At 39.8% G+C, this 22,462-nt stretch overlaps 3 protein-coding genes across 3 annotated transcripts in view; 2 read left to right on the forward strand and 1 right to left on the reverse strand.

Moving 5' to 3' along the window:
- On the reverse strand, window positions 1–22,216 carry CFAP57 (cilia and flagella associated protein 57). Its single transcript, XM_071750420.1, has 22 exons — window positions 21,998–22,216; window positions 21,623–21,918; window positions 19,970–20,253; window positions 19,607–19,790; window positions 18,495–18,647; window positions 17,331–17,470; window positions 16,473–16,638; window positions 15,986–16,099; window positions 15,441–15,653; window positions 14,756–14,929; window positions 13,560–13,721; window positions 13,194–13,349; window positions 11,105–11,198; window positions 10,111–10,301; window positions 8,977–9,150; window positions 7,743–7,901; window positions 7,209–7,352; window positions 5,913–6,029; window positions 4,833–4,967; window positions 4,607–4,750; window positions 720–846; window positions 1–433 (listed from the first exon to the last, which is right to left on the reverse strand). The coding sequence occupies exons 1-22, from the start codon at window positions 22,152–22,154 to the stop codon at window positions 225–227; spliced, it is 3,693 nt and encodes a 1,230-aa protein (XP_071606521.1). The 5' UTR covers window positions 22,155–22,216; the 3' UTR covers window positions 1–224.
- The window catches only part of HYI (hydroxypyruvate isomerase (putative)), a 199,374-nt gene that overhangs the window by 147,308 nt on the left and 29,604 nt on the right, over window positions 1–22,462 (forward strand). The window lies entirely within an intron of this gene.
- EBNA1BP2 (EBNA1 binding protein 2) overlaps window positions 22,212–22,462 on the forward strand; it is a 5,724-nt gene continuing 5,473 nt past the window's right edge. Inside the window, exon 1 of the mRNA XM_071750421.1 lies at window positions 22,212–22,364. Coding sequence (XP_071606522.1) covers window positions 22,212–22,364 — 153 coding nt within the window. The remainder of the gene's footprint in view (window positions 22,365–22,462) is intronic.

The following is a 22,462-nucleotide window of genomic DNA, read 5'->3' on the forward strand; positions in this document are numbered from 1 at the left end:
TCTTGCACTAACACAATTTTATTTTTCTTCTCTTGGCTCCTACACCTCATGGAAAGGACAGACATGAGGAAAGCAGAAGGGAGTGAAGGGTTGTGTCTTGTGTTCAGAGCAGTGAGTGCTGCATAAATACTTCTAATGGAAGAGTACAGAAATGTCTAATCTATGCTTTTGCATTTCAGATCTTGCCAGGAGAGTGTAATAATATAAGGTATCCATGAACCAGGTCACTCTTGCTGACTCCTGTGGCTGCTTTCCAAATCCATCTTAGGAAGGTTTCCATCTAAGAGAGGCTGAACTGCAAGGACTCGTCCCTTCTGGATTTGGTCTCGCAGGTACTGAATTTCTAGCTGCTGCATTTCTATGATATTCTCATATTCCTTCTCTGCATTCAACCTCAGGACAGCTGGGCTGGGCACCAGTTCACTGGGGGGAGCTAGAAGATAAAATCAAATGGGATAGATCTGAGTAACAAAGGTCCAGCTTGCAGAGCTCTTTGGTATGAACAAGGAAAGATTTCTATCAGGGCTGAAGAAGTAGAGATAAATAGTAAGATTTTGCTGTATTTAGCAGCTTCTACAGCTAATATTAATATAAAAGGTACCATCAGGCAGACAAACTGGAACAATATGAAGACAGAAACAGAATCATTCACCAAGGACAAAAAGGGCTTCTGGCATGAGTACTAACAATATGGAAAATATACAAGAAGCATTATTCACCTGTGTCTTGAATTGCTTGCTTTTTCTGAGTTAATCTCAGTGTTGACTGGAGGTCATGCACCTGAATGTGGGCCTCCCTCAGTTCTTGCCGCAGGACATTTATTTCCTTAATCAGACTCACGTTTTCCTGTAAAAACAGTATGTCCTATCAGGAAAAGCATGGGTACTATCTAGCACGGAAATATGTATCCTCACATCCTTGGGAAGGACACTGGACAGTACAGAATCAGTATCACACAACAGAAGATACTGCACACTTTTTTTGAGCTAGGACAATCAGCACAGCACACAGCATTTCAGATAAGGCCACAGTAGATCTGACAGAAAACACAACAGTATTCAAATCATATTAGCTCAAGAAACTAATATTTGTTTTGCTTTTCTGATTGCAGCTGTACTCTGAGGTATCATCTTCCTTGCCACAGGGAAGCTCAGGTCCCTTCCTTGACTGATCCAATTAATTCAGAATTAACACAAAGAATTCCCATTTCTCCCTCCAGAGTGTGTTATTTTGTTTTTCACTCACCACCATGTGTCTGTTCACTTAAATATTCTCCTTGCAATTCTCCAAAGCCTTCTTCATTAGTTCTGACAGACATCACTTTACAATACTCCTTCCAAATTATTAAGAAATACATAAAGCCTATGGAGACTTGATATGCCTACTAATGCTGCTATGAGGAAAAGTTTTCCATGTATTCATCTTTTGTTCTTTTTTCAGCCAGTTTGCAGGCCATAAAGGTTTAATCTTCTGATTTTTTTTAACAGTCTACCACAAAGCATCTTGCTGAAGGACTTGTGAAAAAGTACAAGTGAATGTACTTTGCACATTGTTTCAACATATTCGAAGATTTCAGCAAAACCACTATGGGTTAACACTAGAGAAGGATGGTAAAGTGCTCATGATTCAGAAACAGAAGCACCACTAATGGAATATTTCTTGTCTGAATTAAAGAGAGGTGGAATTGTTTGTTTGCCTCTTACAAAGACAATGAAATACCTTACCACATCAAAAGCTAGACAAATGTTAATCAGCTACCACCATACCTGAACCAAGAACAGCTGTGATTTCAGCTACCTGTGGTGGTTTTTTGAATGTGTTGGAACACAGCTCCATTGCAGTCCCTGGAACTTCATCACAAATGGCAGTATTAAAAAAAAGATAAATGGTCAAAAGGCATGTGCTTTGGGTACTTCACATAACGCCAGTTCCAAGCAATAGGGAACCCAGTAGAAGAACAGAAGATAAGGAAAAACAATTAATGATATTTTCCTACAAGAAAGGTGTCTTCAGTTCTCAATGTTTTTTTTTTTAATCTGGTTGATAAAGGTAATTATGTTGCCATAACAGATTCATGTAAGGTGTATGATTCCATTCCTCATATTGTACTTCCAAAGTACAGGCACCACACGAGAGTCAATGTAGCAGAAACAGACAACTGAAAACCGGTTGGTAACAAAGTACAACACTTACTGTACACAATTGTGTTCCAGTTTCCCCTCAGCTCAAAGTCAGTGACTCGGGGCAGATTGTGGAAGGTGTTACAGTCTGAACTGGTTGGGCAAGAACAGTTGTCCTTTCGGTGGTTGTGTGGACTCTTAAATGCAGTATGAGTTGGTGAGCTTAGGCAGCCTACTCTGAAACCACATTTTGTTGACTCTGACTTGTTTAATTCAAGTCTTTAAACACAAGTGAATTTTTACTGCTACGCATTTGATCCTGAAAACATCTCTACTCTACTGCACAGAGCTTGATCCTGAAAACCAAACATGAGGAGGATGGCTTGCAAGAATCAGTCAAGAAGGTGTTCTTTCAGGGTTATGCAACACCATTTCTGTTAGGCATACTTTAATCATGAACACGTTCTTAAGTTCAGTACAAGTGGATGAATGCTGATATCATCTGAAGATCTTGCTTTGGGTATGTCGGATGGCATAATACACAGAATGCTGTACAAGGCAGTTTGGACTGTGTAGAAATGTCTGGTTTTATTCGCTGGGTGCTAAAAGGCTGCTGATCAACACTAATAGTGTTTTTCTGCAGCAGCATGCTGTCCAGAGGCATTAGCCTTTAATTCAATCTCTGCATTCTGACAGAAAGCTTGCACTGCAATTAAATGATCATGCAAATGATTAAAATGAGTGTTCATTGCAAAACTCATTGTCGCAAGATGCAGTGGCAAAGTACCAATAGTTTCAGAAAAGGGACTGATAAAATGTATGGAGGATGAGGCCACAGGTACAACTGCATATGATGTCTGGATGAAATCTACAGCCTACAAAGTCCCCATAGTGCTGACTGTGAGATGCAGGTAGGACATATAGAAAAAATCACCCTACATGTTTCAGTTCAAGCACTGTTACTTCAAGATTATTTAGTACATCTGTTCTTATGTACCGAAGTGACTAAATAAGCCATTACAAATACAGAAGGCTGGAGGGAAAACAGTGTAACAACAAGCAACCTGCCAATTGATGAGAATAATTAAAATTATCTTGACAGTTCTAATCACTGCAGCAGTTATTAGTGGAATGTACCTATGTATAGTCACTCAAAGAAAAATGCACAGCTTTGAAAAAGTAAGCTCAGCTGTGGGATAATAGAAATACAGAGCTAAAAAGCACTCAAGATGTCATTTACTTTTTCAAAGCAAGGCCTGACAGAAGTTTGCCTAAACTAGTCTTAAAAGCTCCCTGTGAAGGACTGGAAGACCATGATAATTCCTCCTGGCTGTAAAGTCTCATTAATCTACTAGACTTCAGAGAACTGATTTTTCTTTGAAGGAACCAGGCTGGTTAGAACCTTTGATATCTTCATCTTCCAGATGTTTTATTAATTCAGTTTTAATCATCATTTCATGTTATGCTTACTGATCCAAGACATCAAGTATTATCATTATGAGCACCACCTGTCACCCAATTCCAGCAAGGAAATTCTTCAGGTTATTTTTCTGAGACCATCTCCTTTTTTCCCAAAGGTAACTCACAAAAAGAGTAAAGAATAAAAATAAAATGGATCCAGGGAATATCATTGCTGCCTGGGCCTGAAGGAACACTATGAATAAATAGCAAAGACCAGATGACTTAGGAGGGCATTGAGGTCTAATGATCCTGAGGAAGCATAATAAAGCAACAATGAAGAAAGGGCTAGTGAGGGGAAAAGGAAATGCTGACTGAGCAGAAGGAGATCATGGTAAGAAGAGACTGTAAAAGAGTTGTCTTCCCAGGATGTTTGCTCTGGGGCTTTAAATCCTCTCACTCCAGAACAAAAAAAATTGGATCTTTGGCTCCAGCAGTCACATGTTTACTTTGCTCTGTAAGAAATAAAGATTCTAACCAAGAGATCTTGGTATGACTTGGCATAGTCCTCCTGGGTTTCTGAATGTCTGTGTGAAAAGCAGAAAGTTCCTGTGAATTCAGGCCAGTAGGCATGGGACTGTGTCCAAAGAAAGTAAGTTTTTTTATTTTTTCCTCAAAAAGTGCTTCCTAAACACCACCACACAGCAAATACAGGTTGGCACTCTAACAGGTGCAACCTGATTATGACAGCAATTATAAATACTGTTTGAAATAAAAAATAAGTACATTGGTTATTTTAAAAATATCCAGGCAGCAGAGTATCCACGCGCAAGTAGATACACAAAGTATCCACAAAACACCTGCAATTTCTGAGATCTTCCACTTTTACATCCAGAAAATTATAGAACTTTAGTAGCTCAATGAATATGATCCTTTAATGGAACAACTTGAAAAATGTCGGAATTTCTGGTGAGGAAACAAACCAAAATTGTTTCAAAGTCCTAAGAAAGGAGGTAGGGCTACTAAAGTCTCTTCTGTACAGCTGTTTCCTTCTTCCCTCCCCATACCACAGGGAACAGGCTTATTACCTGCATGATGCGCATGTAAGCAGCTTGGTGGATTTTCTGATCCTTCACTAGATTCCTTTTTAAAGCTGCCAAATTCCTCTCAAGATACTCGCGCTGTCTCATGTATTCCTGCTGCAGATCTGTGTCTACATCTTCCATCTCCACCTGAGGGGGCACAGGATGATGCCTCAGTAATTACACTACCAGAGAAATTCATTTGCAAGGAGAAAGCAAAGGCCTGACTCACCGTGTCTAACTTCTGCACATACTTAGTGTAGAGCTCACAAATCCCATTCTTCAGTTTTTTTGAATCCTGAATGAAGCCCACACAGTTATGAACATCTGTTTTAAATCGTGTGATGAGAGCTTCCATACTTTGCTTCTGCAAGAATGATGTAGGGACAGTCTTTACTTGGCTCATCAGAGAATTCCATTATGTGCAATTTTCTAGAAAGTCTAGTAGCACAGGTGAAAGCTTTTATGTACTTTACTTCCACTTAATTTTTAAAGAATATTTCATCAAAAAATGCTGAGGATGTGAGTGCTGCAGATAGAATAACAGCAGAAAGTTTCAGCAGTATTATTAATCAAAGATATTTGCATTAGGCAATGTAAGTGCCAGCATCCAGAGGTCTCATCTGAAAATGAGTGGCTTATTATCATGAATGCTGTACCCTGCTGTCCTTCCCTAAATCACATACCCTCTTATTTAGAATCAACACAGAGTTAATGGGATAAAAACTTCTGTTAGACACATGCACAACTTCATGATTTCAAATCAAGATTAACTTTCTGGTATCTACCAGGCCCCTTTACCTGCTTCAGCAGTCCTGCACTGCCTAAGATCCTTCACCTTTACTTGCAGTCCCTTTTCCTTCCTCACATCTTACACACCTGCTATCAAACAGAAGGGCTCCTTGTCTCCTCCATTAGTAAGCCCAGCCTTCATTTCATCCATTTCAGCCTTTGTGTCAATGCAAGTGGTAGCCTATGTGCTGCTCCTGTTTAGACCAATATCCCCAGATTTCAAGTTTTGGCAGGAAAGGGTAGTCAGGTAAGCCTTTACTTCACTGCTCTGCTAAGCCCATAGGAATATGTGTTGATTGAGCAAACTGGCAGATAAACAATTGGATTTTTTTTTATTATCAACTCTCTAACCCGGTTGCAGCCTTCTAAGTTTTCTGCATTTGTCCCCACTGGTCAGAGATGCTCCTGTCTCTGGATGCAGCACCCCTGAAGTACCTCTTTGCTCAGATTAATGCTTCTGTAGTGCCCTGTCCCCACAAAGTTCAATATGTGGGACCTGCATAGTGGTTGCACACCATACCTTCTGCCTCTCTCTGCGCATCTCTCGATGAGTTGCCTTTAGTTTCTGTTGCAGTTGTGTGATGTTCAGCTTCAGGTCTGTAGTCTCCTTGTGGAATCGTTCCAGTTCCCTTTCCATCTGAAAGGAAGCAAGAGCAGGAAATCAGAACTAAAAGGAAACATGAAAAAAGCAACACATAACAGCAAAACGAGATAGTGGAAATACAGACTTAAAGCAATAGATCCCCCTTCAGGTTGAATTACATGAAAAAAGTCAGGTTTGGAACAACACTGCCCCCTGTCAGAATATACAGAAAACACAAAAATGGATATTCAACTTCTTTTTGAATTACAAGTATTTAAGTGATGTGGTGCCCCTTCATTTCTTTGACCTGAGCTGAAGCTTTACTGTTCCATCTTAGTAAAAATGGATGAGAAAGAAATTAACAGTCAATACTGAAAATATCAAATTTAATAATAAGAACAACCTAATACTGAAAAGAAATTAATATATTGAAAAGCTGTGACTACTTATATAGAAGACAGAGGAAAAATCAGTAAGAGCACAAGCCAGAATTTATTGCCATAAGATGGTGAACAGAATAGATAATGGGGCACTCATCATGCAGGTTACTTACATACTTACAAATTGCTAATTAGTGTGTATTTTATTTAAAAGGATTTTATTCTCAATAAACAGACTTCTGAAAACCAACTGGTCACTGATTAGCGGTGTCACAATAGTCCTAATTTGGCTGAGCTAAAAGTACATCTATGGAGAGATCAGAGTTAGCTTCTATCATTAAAAAGTTGCCTTCGTGCCTTTCTGCTGTAAGCTAAGTATGAATACATGGAAATTTTCCACAGATCATCTGGTGGACAGGAATTTGCCCATGTACCTAACACATTAGCAGAGTTATCTGCATAAATCTGAAACTTTTCTGAGAGAAGTTCACTCTCTGTTTCTCCAGATCAGTAATGGCAATGTCTTACAAACTACAGGGTATATGGAGCGCAAACACATAAGGACAAGATCTTTTTTTCTGCAAAAGTGATATTGCCTGGAGTTTAGGAATCAATACTGAAATAGGAGCTTAAATAACTGTGCTGATCACTGGTAGCATGTGACAGAAAATTAAACAGCAGCTATTGTGCACAAATATTTTTTATCAGCTGTAAAGCTGTTGAATCAGTGCTGTATCCCCTTGAAAAAAGTCAAGGAACAAACAAGGGTGGAGTCCTCCAAGGGACTTGCTGGGTCATCTTTGTATTCAGACAAAGGGCTTATTAGCAGAAGATAAATGAGAGGGCTACTCACCTCACAGATCTGCTTCTTCATTGTTTTGATATCATTTTCACGTGACTCTATTTGTTTCTTAAACTCCTCTATTCTGTAATCCAGTACAAACTTGAACTTTTCCAGCTCCTGATTTTTCTTTTTTAGGTCATATATATTCTTCTCCTGGGAAAAGTAGATAGAGAGGTCTGAATCAGACACAGCACTTCCAGACAGATCCCTAAGATGAGGCATAAATATGGCTGAGGTAAAACCAGCAGTCACAGATCTGGTGGAAGAATGGATTTCAGTTGCACATCTACACAGACTGGGTGGGCAGAGAGCCATCTGCACATCCCAGAACAGGGACAAGAAACTCAACATCCTGAACTTGACCTCCCTGAGAAAAGCTTAGAATGTCAGGAAAAAACTAAAATCCCAAACTAACAACCACAAATTCTTTGTTATGGGTCTCCAGTCACGCGATACTATTGCAACACAATACTATTAAAATAAATATCTGTATGAAATTAAGGGAGGGTGAATTTGATTTTAGACAATTGTCCAGTTTTTCACCTTGTCTTGGATAGTATTGGCTCTCTCTTCAATCTCTGTTTTCAGTGCCAAGATGTTCTTCTCCAGTGACTTAATGATGCCTTGCAGCTTCTGCTGTTCCAGTTTCATTTCTCCAAGGTCCCTGTTTCGCTCCTTGAGCTCCTTCTGTTGGCTGTTCAACTGGAGAGGCAAACAAGTAAGAAATTTACAGTGTGCAAAGGCTGTGCACCACTTAGCCATCCTACTCTGTAAGAGACATTGTAAACAGTGTGGGATAAAGGATAACAAATTAAGCTATGATGAAGGAGCACCTGTAACTCAAAATGGGATTGAATATCCACTTTGGCATTTTCTGTATGTTCTGACAGAATACTCACTGTACTACAAGGAACCAAGGAATGTGCATCTAGAAGCAGGAAGGGTATGGATACTATACCCAAGCATCAGTTACAAATAACACTCAAGTAATGGAAAATTATTTTGAGGTGATCACCTGTCATACATCCCTAAAGATGTCAAAAGCAGACTGTAAGGGTGTCCAGTTCATTAAGTATCCTCAAAATCTCCACCTCAGTACTAAGATCTGTGAAGCCAAGAAGATCAGAACCAAGGAATGGCACTGGTCAAACTGTGAGGACCCATGAAGAAATTACTGGTGTTTGAAAAACAAGGGGACTGAAGACAGTACCAGGATAACAGAAGGTATGTAGAAAGAAAAACTCTGTTTCCAGACAGACACTGAAGAGACTGGAGAAAAATGCCCCTCTAACATTGTTAGGAAAATGTAACTCCCAGCCAGTAAAAAAAACTAAAGGGTTTTACACCTCCTTAAAAATCCTAGGAGTAAAACCAATAAAAAATGATGATGCATATAAAACACAAAATATTTGTTGCATTGAATGAAGCAGTGGAAGTATTTTTCTGACAGCAATGCATTAGATCTTCGAAAAATGAAAAGGTTAATTTCTTTCCCATCACAGGGTGAATGATATTATTATTTATAATTTAAAACTATGTCAGTGTATTAATAAAAAACACACCTCCTCTACCATCTACCTTTAACTATATCAGCAATACAATTATCACTCAGATGCCCAAATACTCTAAAACATTAAAACTGATACAAGCCTGGGCTACTGTGCTCAGATGAAATGACACATATTTACAGATTAAACTGACATTCCACTAAACACATTCAGTCCTTGGCTATAGGTCTCCATGTGAAGATCTGATCCTATCACAGAATAAGAGATACCCTTTTATTCATGATTCCTATTTCTCCTTTCAGTTGCAGGTTTGATTCCTTTTCTTCAAAGAGTTGTCTCTCATATTTGATTTTGATTTCCAGGATTTCTTGGTCTTCATCTTCTTCAATCTGTTTCCTAATTTCTTCATGTATTTGAAGCTGCTGCCTCATATTCTCCTCTGCCTGCAGTTAAGGAAAGCAAATATTACAGAAGACAATAGTAAGAGACGAACAGAGAGGACAATACTTCCTTTGTAACTATGTTTCTCCTGGGAGTATCTATATGTAGTGGGCTCTTCAATTGCAGCATTATCATTTATGATAACTTATCTTCATAAGGGATTCAAGTAACTTTAAAAACTGTTAAGACAAATGTAAAAAAAGAAAACTTAAAAAAAAAAAATTGTTCTTAAAGCTTGCATGATAAAATTAGGAATCTGGCCCAAATACTAGCACTAGCAAACTTATTCTGGCAGCAGCAAATGGAAACAAGAGTAATAATTGAGATCTTTAAAAATAGCTGTTTCTGATGCATTAGAACAAATAAACACTCAGGTTTGCATCAATCTCTATGCCTCTCTTCTAGCATTCATTCCTCACATTCTTTCCAACTTGCTATTGCAAGAAGGGGCTGCAAACAGTAATGCTGATAGAATGTATTGACTTCAGATATACAAGCATCAGTTATCTGGCTGTCCTTTGTTAAACCAAGTTTTTGACCTCAATGTGAAGGATTTTTTTAAGTGATCAGGGTATTTGTCTTTGTCCCCCCCTAAATTATGCAGGCAGGGACATTTCATTAGAAGAAAGTGATTGAATCTTTATTTCTTCAACTACAGCAAATGTATAATCTAACCTTCATTAAACAGGAATTCTTGGATATAGGAGAAGGAGACATGAAGCTGAGAATTCTCAAGCATGTTAATCTTAGCAGGTTACCTACTCAAGGTATGACAATCCATAAAGCTGGTATTTCAGCTAGGTTTTCCTCATTACTATTCTGCCTGTTGACAGATTTCCCCAAGGTTACAGGCAGATTAGGATTTGTATGGAGGGAGCCAACAGCTCCTCTCCTAGGGAACATTTTATCACAGTTGGAGATAAATTTAGTCAATAATTAAATCCGCTAATAAAGTTTCCTACCTCTTCCAGTAGGACAGATTTCTCATTAAGTTTTTGCTCATAGTGTTCTGTTAGCTCCTTCACAGCCTTGCTTTTGCTTTGCTCCAAATCGTGCAGTTGTTTCTCATATTCCTCCTGAATCCTCTTGGATCTCACCTGCAGCTCCTGGTATTTCTCATTTTCCATTAAGAGTTTCTGATTAGTATCAGATTCTGGTAACAGAAAACATATGGAATGGCTAAAACTAGTAGAAAAGAGAGAAGTATCCTATATTTCAAGAGTCATCAATGTGATGTTCTCTACTCTCTTTTTCACAGCTTTTGGAATAGTTATGCTAGAAGCATTTAATCAATTTCTTCATCGGGGGGTTTAGACTCTGTGGCCATGCAGGAAAAACATCTCTTGAATTTTCTGCTCTTTCTTTTACTTACCACTTCACTAATAATGCCTGTTCCAAAGCTGTCATTCACCTTTCTTACTTGTGTCTCCAAATATTCTACTGTATCACTGCTTGCTGCCATCTGGACAGAATGTAGTTCTGTTCCAGCTTGAGCATGTCTAAAACCTACACCAAAATCTCCTACTCTGCCATTGCTCATATGCTGTATGAGCAGGCAATGGACTCATTTATGGGTGACTTGATTTTTTGGTACTAATTCCCAGTATTTTTTGCTCTATCTTGATTATAAATCTGGGGTCTACATTATGTGGATTGTACATTAGCCTCATTGCTGAGCCATATGACTTCACTATGTTTGCATAGTGAGCTACAAGATAAATGAAGAAGTTACTAACCTCAAAAAACAAACATTTAAGATACAGTCCCCATGTGCATGTTCTCATCATGATCGTGTGTGTGGTGCAGTTCAGAGAAATGTCTGGCCTGCAATACCTGCATGACACGTGCATTTTTCCTTGTACTTCCACTCTAGTAATCCCTCCCTGTCACATTACTTGCTATGAAGCTAATACACTTCCTCCAAATTCTAGTTGTGAACACTTGTTATAGTCTAACCTAGCTGTTGGACCTCACTGGCCTGTTTATTCATTAGCTCAGACAGTTGAATCTGGTGTTGCAGATCCTCTTTTTCTTTCTCTGCCTGTAAAACCTGAGGGGAGAAAAAAAAAATTAATTTGAAACTAGGCAAAGCAGTGTCCAAATTGATTGTGCTTTTGCCCGTGTTGGGGAACACATACACAAGAGAATTTAAGTTTGAAATCTCTCACCAAAATTCAGATGCCACATGTCATCAGGTCAAGTTTTCCCAGAGATTACTTTGTTATGACAAGTTAAAAAAATATGGAAAACCACGGGGAAAGTAGCAAATGGAGTTCATATAATACAGGGTACTGTATTATCATAATCTAACAAGAGAAGTTTGTGAGCTACAAAAGGCTCCACTTATTTGTATGTGCCTGCCTGGAGAGAATTTACAGTTCCACAAATTGTTGTCCAGATATTACAGTTCAAGCTGCTTTCTGTCTAACTTGAAGCAACTCTGATGTCCTAAAACACTGACATTTGCATAGGATGACATATATGTAAGCAAAAGGGAGGTCTGACTGCCCGACTACCACTACAAATTATATGATCTTCTAAAAAAGCAGAAAGAAATAGAATGAGAAAACGGCTGAGAAAATTCGCAGAATAGTTAAGCATTGTACTGTAGGTCAATTTTTTTCACTTTCTTATTATAATAAGCAGAAATACTCCATTTGCATGCTGGACACAAATATGAGAAAAGTTAGCCCCAAGCTTGTCTACGTCTGTTACTTACTTTCATCTTAATACATACTGATACTCAGACAGAAAGTACAACTTGCCTACCTAAAAAACTATTATTCACCTTCAAAGGCATTTCCTTACAAGCCTATAAGCAACAAACCTAAACACATTTCAGTTTATCTGACATTATTATAATACTATAGCCAAGTACCATCCATGAAAACACCTGAAGAACTTCAGAAGGAAATCAGAACAGGCAGAACGAAGGTAGAAGAATCAATAAGAAGTGAAATGTCTTTCTTGTAAAAGGTCAAGCTGCACAAAAATGAGGAAAAATAGAAAGTTAAAACTCAGGTTACTTAAATACAAAAACCACAATAAGAAAAAGCCAAAGAGCCTGAGGAACTATTTGAAGAAAACAGTAAAATGAATAAAATAAAAAGTATTTGCCAGAATATTTATAGAGCCAAAAGACAAGAAAGGTATAAAAGGAGCTTTTGAAAATGACAAACCCATAAAATAATAAAACTAGTAACAGAACTGTCAGGCTTTCACACTGTAATCCTTCTTTATGTGGAGTTGAGCTGAAATACTGCTTGAAAGGAATTCATACAACTCAACAAAATAAGCAGTAACAAGTCATCAGGATGGGATAATACTAATCCAAAATCTCAAAAAAGAACATGAGCTTGACAGAATTGAATCATGTGATATGTAAGCTCTCATCTTAATGCCAGAGAAATTGCTATTGAATCACTTGCCTTCAACTAAAAAGGGTATAGAAATACAGCAAATTAGAGGTTAGCAGTCTGGCTTGTGCACCAGACAGATGGACAGAATAGAATTAACAGACACATATAAACAAGACACTGAGAGGAATTACTGTGGCTTTTGCTTTTCAGGGAAGTCCTACTTCCTGATAATAAAGAAACCAATAAGCACATGAAGACAAGATACCTCAGCAGACATTCTTAAAAACCTAAGCAGACAGGGCACAAAGAAGGTGACATTAAGAAGAACAGTTGTTTGCAAGATTATATGTGATGGAGTTTTTAAGGCGTGGTCCCACTTCTACTGAAGGGTGATATAGCTACTGATCCTTTGTCTGAAGCAGCATTTATTGCTGGGACTGTTTTTATGTGAAGAAGGTTACAGGCTACTTAGGAGAACTCTTGCATCCCCTTGTACTTAAAAGAGACTTGACTTAAATGTAGCTTCATGCTTTACAAATATCAAGACATGATATTTCAAATATCTTTGTTGTAAAGAGATGCTTAATTTTTCAGATGGTTTATGGCATTCATACATATATAATGCAAGCAAGAATTCAACTTTCCGTGAGATTTCTTGGTATTTGGTTCTGCAATATGAATCATACCTGGTGTTTGGTTTTAAGGGAGCCTACTTCCTGAGTGAATTTTTCTTCTAATTCCTTGATTTTATCATTACAGTAAATGTCCTTAAGATATAGCTGGTAATGACTTTCTGTCTGTAGCTCTTTCACTTGAATCTGCAGGTCTAGTATTGTCTGACTCTGTTGGGACATAGATAAGAAAATGATTTATAAAACAGAGGTTATTTGCCATTAGCAACAACTTGTTAAGGATATTTTTTTCACATGCACATATTTATGAAATACAGTCTTTGAAGAGAATGCTCAGGCAGACAGAAGTAATTCCAAAAGTAATCCATAAGTGGTTTACCAGCAGTCCTATGGTTCATGTTCTCAAGTTGCTCCTCCTACCTTCTCTTCTATGTCTGATCTCATGATCAGCACTTCCTCAGCATACTCAAATTCCTTTTCCCATTTCAGTATTCCACCTTCTTTTTCAAAGATTTTCCAGGTAAATATAGAGCCATCCTCTGAGGCAGTCAGCAGAAATAGGTCATCGTTTGTTACAAACATCTTAGAAAAAAGAGACAACAAAGTAATAGCAGAGATAAGGAACAATGGAGACACATTGATTTTATACCAGATTTTTCTCCCTGATCCCGTTTTGATTATCTCCTCTACTCCTGCTTCACCCTGGTCCAAGGGAAGGGAAAGAACAGGGGAACACATTAAGACACTGGGTCTCCTGCTCTCAAAGCTGTAGGAAGATTTTTTAAAACCTGGAAAAAAAAAGACTTTCTAGACAATTATAGCACAGACAGGCAATTATATGACAACTGCAAAGGCCTCTAGCTTTCTTCTTTGAGAAGCTGTTTGAGCAACAGATGACTAAATGTTTTCTTTTGAATCTGCAAATAATCCTACCAAGAACCATCTTGTAACAACTGCTGCCACCTCCTCCAGCCCTCCTGTGACTGCATGGCCTGGCATAGAGTACCTGGGAGATGACACAGTTTACAAGTGAGGTAAAAATAGAGTTCCAGTGACTAACGTTCATAGCCTGATGTTGAGCTGTGCAGCTCTAAGTCAAGGTGCTGTATTGGACAGTGATACTTAAAACACGAACATTATGTCTAACAAGACAGAACATCCTGCTTCCTGGAGAAAGTGTACTGAAATGTTCCATGGAGAGAAACTCTACCCCCTATGTCCCCACCTTTCAGGTGCTGCTCATTAGCCTTTTAGAATCATGGTTAGCAGACCGGTACTGCAATATTTTCTGCTCCTTAACTGCAGCAAGTTACTTAATACATTTGAAGCTGTATAACTTTATCTTCTCTTTCCAGAAAAAGCTTAAATCGAAGTTCTCCATCAGGGCAATACAGGGTTACATATTCTGCTGCAAAACATTTTTTTAGCCAACAACAGTTTATCCAGTGATAGCTATTTCTAGAGAAGGGACTTCTATGAATGCTGTAATATTCAATCTTCACTTGCATCCTCAACCTTACTTTTAACAGATTATGCTATGAAATAGGAAGGAGAATCAATGCTAAAGAAGACATGTGCAGCTGGTATGGGAGGGAAAAGAAAGTATTCCGTATTACCTTTGTAACAGCACCTGCATGGGCCTGATACTCATTGAAATCCTTTGTCACAGGTAATGGGTATTTCATAGCCCGAATTGACCCCAGAGATGTACCAACAAATACCATATGCCCAGAATGAGAGACAGCTACTGCAGTGTAAACAGCACCAAAAGCAGGAACCTCATGCTGGATCTGGAAAAGCAAACACCAAAACAAAACTCACATTACATTAAGTTTCCCAATACTATTTGATCATAGAATTATAGAATTGGCCGGGTTGGAAGGGACCTCAGAGATCATTAAGTCCAACCCTTGATCCACTACTGCTGCAATTACTAGACTATGGCACTGAGTGCCACATCCAGTCTCTAAATGATTGCTTACTGCAGAAGCAATTGTTATTCCTTTGCCTGTACCAAATAATGCAGTTAAAAGAATGTACACAGCTATAGGAGTAAACCCATGAACAATAAATAGTATTAAGCTTTATATCTATTCAGTCTTAAAATTTTAAGACTGGTTCCACAAGTTGATAACCTCTGAAAAAAGTAATGGTTACCACATATAATAAGACATAAGACCACAAGAAAAGTGTCAGCAAATATTGGGCCTATTAAAACCAGAGTGATTTCTAACTACCAAACCAAGGACTAACACCCTCCCCCAAGAACTTATCAAAATCCCAGAGTGCTTGTTGGCTTACCGAAGACTCTGAAATTTCTTTAAGAGTTTGGTCAGATCCAACAGCAAAGATGATTTTGGCATCAGAAGACAGGGCAATGCTGCTGTAGATGCAGGACTTGAGCAAACACTCTGACTGTCTTTCACCTGTCAGCAAGTTCCACTCATACACAGCACCATGTGTGTCACAGGAGAAAAATCTAGCATCATCTGTGCTCCATTTAATTGCACGTATCTGGCAAAAGCAAAACACAACAGGGAGCCTGATATGCAAGTTATAGACATGAAGCCTGAAGTAATTTTCCTTGTAAATTTATTACACCTCTGGAATCATGCTTCTGAGTCTTACTTAAAACCCCCTACATGTTTTTCAACTAATTCCTTCAATTTAAGGATAGGCTTTAGATGTATGTAGAACATGCATGAGTTGACTTCCAACCAAAGAAATTAATTTCTATTTTTAATTTTTGGGGCCATTTTTGATTCAAAATTGTGCTTTACCTTTTAAAATACATCTTACAGACTAGTTCATCAATATGTTGTATTGTACAGAATTTTATTACTAACCTTCCCACCATGTCCTTTCAGGTTATTAATGTTCTCAAAGGTGATGCTAGAATAAATTTGAATCACATTTCCATTAACTGCAGCAAAAAGATGGCCTCTGTTACTGAAAGAGCACTACAAAAAAAACATAAAAACTAATTATGGTGGATGTACTTGATAAAAAAAATAATGCATTTAATTCCAATGATATTGTCTAATATCCATAACATAATTAGCACCTTACTACCTTTTTAACTGGCACTTTCCCCTGTAAAATTCAGTCCTTGAGTATGTTTGAGCAAACTAGCCCTTCTGCAGATTCCCAGCTCCACAGTTATGCAGCAGCCTCCAGGCTCATTTCCAACAGTCAGAATCCTAGTCAGATATCCTAATAGTCAGATATCTTAAATCCTATTAGGATCTATTGAAGAGATTTCTGTCTTCTGTCATGGTCTTCACCTCTTTTCTCCCTGTGACTCCCCAAATTAATTTTTGCATCACTCCTTACCTCTCTACAGTTTCTCACACCAATCTCCTTGAAAGCATGCATGTCCTCATACAGTAGACTTAGAAATCGTAGTTTGTCAGAAAACCCAACCAAACAGAAGAGGCCAGTGGGATGAAGTGATACTGTGTATGCTTCCTCCCAGTATTCCTTATACAGCTCCAAAGTGCTGAAAGAGAAAACCATTGTGCAGGATGGCATAGTACAAACTCCCTTTGCATGCTTGACAGGGCATTATCTGGCCTGGCAGGGACACCTGCAGCTACAGTCTGAGTCTGACTCTGCCTTGGCCTTGAGGAAATGTCTTGTCATTCAGCTAAATAATGATCACACAGATGTTACACGAAGCAAAGGCAAATCTAAACTTTCTGGTTCACAGGGAAGGTGTGGAAGGTGCAAGAGCAAATACTTGGTTACTGTAATATAATGAAGAAGGTAAATGAACCAATGATTGCACACTTACACAAACATCTCTTCTGAGATTTGTTTTTCTCCCACTCTCCTTCCATAGAACCTTAAAAGCTGGAGTGATTTTGCTTAAGAACTATAGCTGTGAAGCAGGAGGTGAGACAACAATGTCTTAAGACAAAGCTGAATAAAACATTTCTGAACATTTTTTTTCCTATAACACACAAGAAGTCTGACACACAAATGGTTTAATAGGAAAGACTCTGGACTCTTTTGGCACTGGCTTTAGAGGCACTGCATATTCACATTCCCCAAATCATGTCAGTAAGACATCCTACACCACACGAGAGTTTTACCAGAAAAACACTCTCATTCATGAGATTGCTGCTGCTGCCTGCTAAATACAATAAACACAAACCCAAGAAGTAATAACAAACACAAAGAACTCTTTACTTCATCTTGTAATTCCAGATGCGGACAGTTCTATCCAGGGCACAAGTGGCAAAAATGGGTTTCCAAATACAGATGTCCAGACCAGTGATCGAAGCAGAATGCAATGGGAAATTCAGGTATGCAAAATAAGCTGCCTTCTCCTGAGAATCAATGAAACCATAACAAAAATTACAAACATTTCACTGCAGGCAGTAGGCCAGGTAAGAAATCCGTCATAGGTGTTTGCATACACTAATGAAATACATTTGAAGAACCACTTAATCCTTTGAACCAGTCTGAACATAACAACATTAAACCATAAAAATGTTAGAATCAGTTCCAACTTTAGAACAAATAATCAAGAGAAGTGATGCAGGGAAGATGTAGGTTCCATACTTCTGATACATTAGTACGAGCAAAACATAATTGTACATGTCCAAAGAAATGCAAGATAGATAAATAAAACTGGACCTACAAGAATTCAATTAAGAGCTTCTGGTCAGACTTATATTTAAATATGATCAAGTGTCAAATGCCAAGTTAACTTAAGGTTTGGCTATTAAATGCTGAAAGTGAAACACGAATAGAATTTTAGAAAAGGCACCTGTAACAAGAAAGCCCTTTCCTGTAGAGTTCTTTCTGTATGGTTTCACACAGGTAGGTATTTAACTCGTGCAAGTCTATTTCATGGTAATACATTTATCTTTTTTTCTTTTTATTATTTATATTCTTTCAGAATAGAGAATGCTTTTCATTACTTTTGTCTTTAACAAAGAGGTTTCACTTCTAAGCCTTCAACAACTACTATTTTAGCGCAAAATAAGATTCCCATGGCTGTTCTGGCTTTATCATTGTGTTAAAGTTTCCGCATATTACAGTGGAGCATAAACTACTACAGTTACATAAAAAATCTCCATGTTAAAGACTTACTTAAGTGCTTCAACAGTGACACAAACATAACCCCCTTAAATGGACTTAACAGTGTCCTCTGCTGCACAACATCAGGTATTCATATGGAGGGATGTCCGAGCAAGGAGCTACTGAAACACAGCTCTCAGAGAAGCAGGCGTAAGGTTCAGATGCTATTTTAAGGAATTCATGAGAGTGCAGCATGGAAAGCAACACTGTTACAATACACCCCTTGATGGACATGATGGCTGTGGAATGTGGTAAGATTGCACTCACCTTCCCAAGGTCGGTGGAGAGCATAGTAAACATGTAAAGCTGATTTTCATTTGTGTAAATGACAATGGTTTCCTCAGAGGGGCTGAAGCAGATACATACAATGTCCTGTCTGCCTGACTGCTTTCGCTCACTGGTGAACAGGTCCCGAGGAAGCTGCAAAAGAAACATATCCCATAGGATACTCCAGCTCCTCTTGTTTTAGTGGTAGGAGTGCATACACATACAGACTTTTGTTGCAATGCTACTCTAGTAAGCATACACATAATATTAGTAAGAAAAGCTGGATATAGTACATAAATACTGCAAGGCAGGGGCTAGAGGCCAGATAATGCAAATAAATCTATTGCACTACAGCAGAAAAAAAAAGCATCAGAGGACATTTCAGAAGTATTCTTAATGGAAATGGTAGCAGAAGAACATTGAGGAAAAAACCAACAACCTATCAAATGTCAGAATGAAAACTGCCTGAAAACTGTGATCTCACAATAGGAGTTCTTTGCAGTGTATCATGCAGGTTGGTAACAGTTTTATTACAGCATCTTGTGCATAGGAAAGATCCGACCTTTTAGGCCAGAGTGTGAAAACTTGACCAGATCATCAGAGTCAAATGTTCTTATCTAGTGACTGCAGGAATTCAGTGCATACAGCTCACTAGAGAACGGTTAAATTCTTATTAGATTACTTAGGAGCTCATAAATCTCATAACATCTATAATAAATATCAGAGGAGAGAAAAGCTTTGTCTTGGAAAAAAACAAGCAGCCTGGTTCTTCCAAATTGATGTAGACTATTTCTTTTCACCAAAAGTCTCCATAAATTCAAGTTTCTTAAAGGCTTCCTGAAGTTTATCACTCTTAAAGCACATTTTACTTGTCGAAACATGCAGATCTACCTTGCAAAAAGACATCTGCCACTGACTTTTAGTGTGACCTCTAGCAACTCCCTTTCTTTTGTCACCACTGGGACAGCCAGCCAATACTTACAATGTAATTCAGAGATGTGCTAAAAATTATTATTAATAACTGAATCAGAATCCATCCTCCCCACACACACGACCACCCCATACAAAAGGCCTCAGATCCATAGTTGCTTGGAAACCCTTTTTCTCCCTACCCATATTTCTTGACTCTCCTTGTAGACTTCCTTTTCCTTGGTCTTCTCAAACAGAAGAACAACTCCTGGGCTAGCTGAACATGCAAAGCCTTTGGAATAAGCTGCAACTGCACATATTTGAGGCAAAGAATCCTTTTGTAAACCATTATCTTCAGAGGCCAGTACATAAGAAACATCAGAAGAACTGCAAGGAGTAAACGAATAAAGATTTAAGAATAAGAGACGAAGCAAAAATGTTTATCAGCAGCAATTAAAATATTATAATCCATTTATAAACTGGACAAGAAGGAAATAAGTTAATGGCTTGCAACAAATCTGCATGCACAAGCATTAAACTATTAGCAATAGTACTTAAAGATTTACCTCTCATATTCTTCTGGGTCTGCATCTTCCTGTTCCTTGGGTGGTTTTTTGTACTCTACACTTGTCTCCCAGTGCAGCTGTCCAGTTTTAAACAAGGTCAGTTTGCCTGTGTCAGTGCCACATAAAACTTCATCCTCTGACAGCCAGACATGGCACAAGTAGTTTTGTGGCTCTTCCTTTTGTAAATTAATCTGCTTCAAAGTTTCTTCACTGTACTTAAAAAGTTTAAAAAAGCCATTTCCAGTGATACAAACCTGTGCATTGTCATGAGGACTAAAACTCACCTAGGGAACAAAAGAGAAAGAAAAATAATTTTAATGCAATTATGTTCACAAACAAATATTGTGCTCGTTCTAAAGACTTTCAGTACCAGATACAGGACAACAAACAAGGAAAGATGGTTCATAGAAACATATAGGAATATAAAAGAGACTAAAAAATAACTGTCGTAACTACACATTGCAATTTTCCACCTACAAAACTGTGTATATCAATTTTACAGGGAACTCTATACATGAATTCTATTAATCTAAGACACTGTCTGAATCATAAGGCAATACCAAAGAAGTTTTCTCTGACTAAATGACAAAAGCAAGGCAAAAATACATTTTAATGCTGATTAGCAAGTTTTTCAGGTAGTAATCTTCCAGAAAAGTAGGACTGTTCATTCTTAAAAGACAGGAATAAACTCTATTTCTGTATTTCAGGCAAATCTTGCCAATTTTACATATTATTTATTTGTGAAAACAGTGGAATAACCATCTCAAGACCCAACAAAAAGGATAGCAGGGGTAGTTACACCTAATTTTTCATGTTTACCAGGATTTTAGATAGCAGTTATCTTTATAGTCACTTTCCTCTTGCTAGGAAATAATGTCAGTAGCCCACCCTCTACCTATCTCATAGTTATACCTCAGAAAAAATGGCAGCAAGGGTGTGGCCAACCCATATACTGAAAACCCCTTACCTCCCTGCAAGAAAGATACTGAAAAACAACATCCAAAGCAGGATGAAGGAATTGTTTGAGTGCCATCAGCCTCCTCCTAGCTACTCTTCCTGGGCATATAGAACAGACTGCAAGAAGGAAAACATGCACCAGCATGCCAAGAGCTTCCAAGGAGTGTGTTACACCTACTGAGCACAACCAATAGTGTTTCTGCAGGGACACACTGCATACTCACTGGTTGCTTGAGGCCCATGCCACAGATCTCATGTGACAAAAGAGACACACATGAGAATATCTATTATGGGTAGAAGCAAAAATTCATTTACCCCAGTGTCCTACTGCTGATGAAGGCCAACAGCACACACCACATAAATGATGTAAAATCTACAGTGTGGAGCCCTCTCCTCCCTCTCTTGCCCTGGATAGAAGCCACATGGCCACAGAAAAAAATACAGGTGCATACATCCTGGAGACTGAACTTATGTGCGACCTGGCACCCAGCACAAGTTGAGCTGAAGTCTAATCCTGCTGTCCACCTTTTTGAAAGACTGCAATGGGCTCCCAAAGAACCAGTCATTTGTGAGGCAAAACGGTAAAGGCGAGCCACAGAACTCCGTTTTTGGGGCAGATATGTTCACCCCGTACCCTGGCAAGTGCAATGGGCCTGGGGCTGACACGGTGGAGCCCGCGGGGGCCGGGGCCGTTACCTGGCAGACGCCGCTGCCCGGGGCCTCGACGGGGACCTCCGCCATCAGCCGCTTCTTCTCCCAGAGCCAGCAGGTGAGGAACCCCTCGGGGGGGGCCGTGGCGGTCACCAGGTACCGGCTGTCGGGGGAGAAGGCCAGGGACACCGCCTCCCGCGCAGGCAGCGTCTTCCGTCGCCGCACCGACGACAGCTCATGGACGGTCAGGACCGGCTGCTCCTCCACCGTCTCTGAGACAGCCAGGTACTGCCGGCAAGGGCTGACCGCCAGCGCCTGCACGCCCCGGCTCTTCTCGGTGCCTGCGGGGAGGAGAGAGGTCAGGGCAGGGCGGGCCGCGACCGGGGCTGGGGCTGGGGCCGGGGCCGGGGTCGGGGCCACCTGGGATGAACTTGTGCCACTTCTGCTGGAGGTGCAGCTGCAGGCAGCCCGCCCCCGCCGCGTGTAGCACGACCTGATCTTCCACGAAGCAGACGCCGCCGGCGACCCGCGGCCGGCAGCCGAGGACGGCCACGGGCTCCGCCACCACCGCCGACATGTGGCCACTGCTGCTGCTGCTGCCGGTGCCGACGCTATTGCTGCTGCCGCCGTTGCCATGGCAACCGCGGCCCCGGCGCTCCCGGAAGCGGCGCCGCGCACGCAGGCGGCCGGAAGCCGCGGGGGCAGCATGGCGCGGCGAGGCTCCTTCTCCAGCTCCAGCTCCGGCTCGGACTCCGGCTCGGAGGATTCCTCTCTCTCGGACTCGGAGGTGAGCCCGTGGCCGCGGTAGCGGGGCCGTGGCCGGTGAGGTATCCCCCGGTAGCTGCCTGGTGTCCCGGGCGGCGGCGTGGTCTGAGCTTGCCCTCT

The sequence above is a fragment of the Heliangelus exortis genome, chromosome 8 (genome assembly GCF_036169615.1).
Source record: "Heliangelus exortis chromosome 8, bHelExo1.hap1, whole genome shotgun sequence".
NCBI lineage: Eukaryota > Metazoa > Chordata > Aves > Apodiformes > Trochilidae > Heliangelus > Heliangelus exortis.